Consider the following 1954-nt stretch of genomic DNA (forward strand, 5'->3'; position numbering starts at 1 on the left):
TGTGGTTGTGTGTGTGTGTGTGTGTGTGTGTCCTCAGTGAAGTGTATCAGTCTCTGCAGTAGCTTCCAGCTGCAGCAGTCAGTTCAATTTCTGTTCAGCCTGACTGAGGGAGGTTTTTGTGCGATGCTTTTTCACTGTGTGAACACATTCTGACTGTTGACAGTGTTAGCACCTTGACAGTAGTAAACTGCTGCATCTTCAGCCTGAACTCCACTGATGGTCAGAGTGAAGTCAGAGTTTGATCCACTGCCTGAGAAACGACTTGGAATCCCTGACATCCTCTCATTCGTGTAGCGAATCAGCAGTTTAGGAGTTTCTCCATGTTTCTGTTGATACCAGTTTAAACAGTAAGCACTGCTACAACCCCAAACCGTCTGACTGATCCTACAGCTGATGGTGACGGAGCCTCCCAGAGCAGAGCTCACTGCTCCAGGCTGAGTCACTGTGACCTGACCTCTGGACTCTGAGGATACAGAGACAAAAACATAAAGCAGCGTCATGGTTTTGTGGTCTTCATTTCAGAGGGACAGATGTTGATAGAGGAGAGGAGTTTGATTCTCTGGACTTTACCTGTGAAGCAGCAGCAGAGGAGAGTCCAGATGAGGACGGAGGTCAACGTCATGTTTTTGATGAAGAGGAGGATTTCTGTGGCTTCTGTTGTCATGAAGGACAGCTGTCAGTCATCCAGTGTTCAACTCTCAGGACTATAAACTCTCCCAGAGCACTGGAGCATGGTGCTGCTGATGCAAAGTGGCTCTCTATGGAAATGCTCTGACTGACTCCAACACGGACTTGGATTACTCTGATGATGCTGTTTATCAATGGATCAATACATTTATCAGAGGATTGATCAGGAATGTGTCACTCATCATTTACATGTGGATTTGCTTTGATGACTGCAGAAAGATTTTCTTTCACAACGTCTAAAAATGTGATTAATTCTGAAACACTGTGACACTGTTTGATAACTATAATGTTAAATAGTAAATTCTTTTCAAAAGAAGGAAGTGTTGTTGTTGAGTTTGTTGTGTTCAAAGTCAGAGAGCCGTGTCTCTGTACAGTCAGAGGTTTTTGTACGACGACTCAATCAGTTTGTATCACTGTGGTGGACTTTTGGTGGAGGAACCAGACTGGATGTTGGAAGTAAGTTCAATCTTTAACAAATTTTATTGAGTTACAGGAAACATTTTCTTTTTTGCCTCTGTTACTTATCAAGAAAATGAAATTGGGGGTTTTACATTTTAACTTGTAATTTTTGGCCAGCTGTTGTGTATGAAACAAAGTTCACTTTGTTTTTCAAATTAAATGACAAATATGACTACCATAATAACTCAGTGGAGCAGAGAGTCATGTGTTTCAATTTTTAGATTAAAGTTGGAATTTGAGGACTTGTAGTTGAAGTTTTGTCAGACAAAGTCAGAGAGCCGTGTCTCTGTACAGTCAGAGGTTTTTGTACGACGACTCAATCAGTTTGTATCACTGTGGTACACGTTCGGTGGAGGAACCAGACTGGATGTTGGAAGTAAGTTTCTGCACAAATATTAAATCAGTTAAGGTTTTAATTTCAGTGTCTGAATATTTGTAGTAGATATAAGTTTCCATTGGACTGATCTAAATCACTTTCATTGTTCATTTCTCCTCTTTAACCTTGAAGTTGAACTCAAAGCAGTTTTACTGAACTTCTCTTTAAACATTCAGTTGAATTTGTGAAATGTGAACAACTTAAACTGTAGGAAAGATTAAAGAACAACACTCGTACTTTATACATGTTTTAAATTCAGCCTTTAAAACTGTTTTGAAGTTGAGTTGAAATGATTTCAAACCCTGAGAATGAAGCAGAAATGCTGCCAAATCTCTGATCTTGTAAAATGGCTCAAATTGTCTTTTAACCTCAGTTTGAAATAATGTTGACTCTTCTCTGATGCTATTTGTATTTTTCAATCTGTCTGATGAA

At 39.7% G+C, this 1954-nt stretch overlaps 2 gene segments (V, D, J or C); one reads left to right on the forward strand and one right to left on the reverse strand.

The window, feature by feature from the left end:
- Positions 1 to 116: 116 nt before the first annotated feature.
- Positions 117 to 1099, reverse strand: LOC126384480 (Ig kappa chain V region K16-167-like). The segment is given in 2 exon segments: positions 117 to 463; positions 571 to 1099. Coding segments are annotated over 2 exon segments (426 nt in total).
- A 366-nt stretch (positions 1100 to 1465) lies between these two features.
- LOC126384499 (Ig kappa-b4 chain C region-like) overlaps positions 1466 to 1954 on the forward strand; it is a 50418-nt gene continuing 49929 nt past the window's right edge. Inside the window, exon 1 of the C gene segment in view lies at positions 1466 to 1522.

This window comes from Epinephelus moara, chromosome 22, assembly GCF_006386435.1.
Source record: "Epinephelus moara isolate mb chromosome 22, YSFRI_EMoa_1.0, whole genome shotgun sequence".
NCBI lineage: Eukaryota > Metazoa > Chordata > Actinopteri > Perciformes > Serranidae > Epinephelus > Epinephelus moara.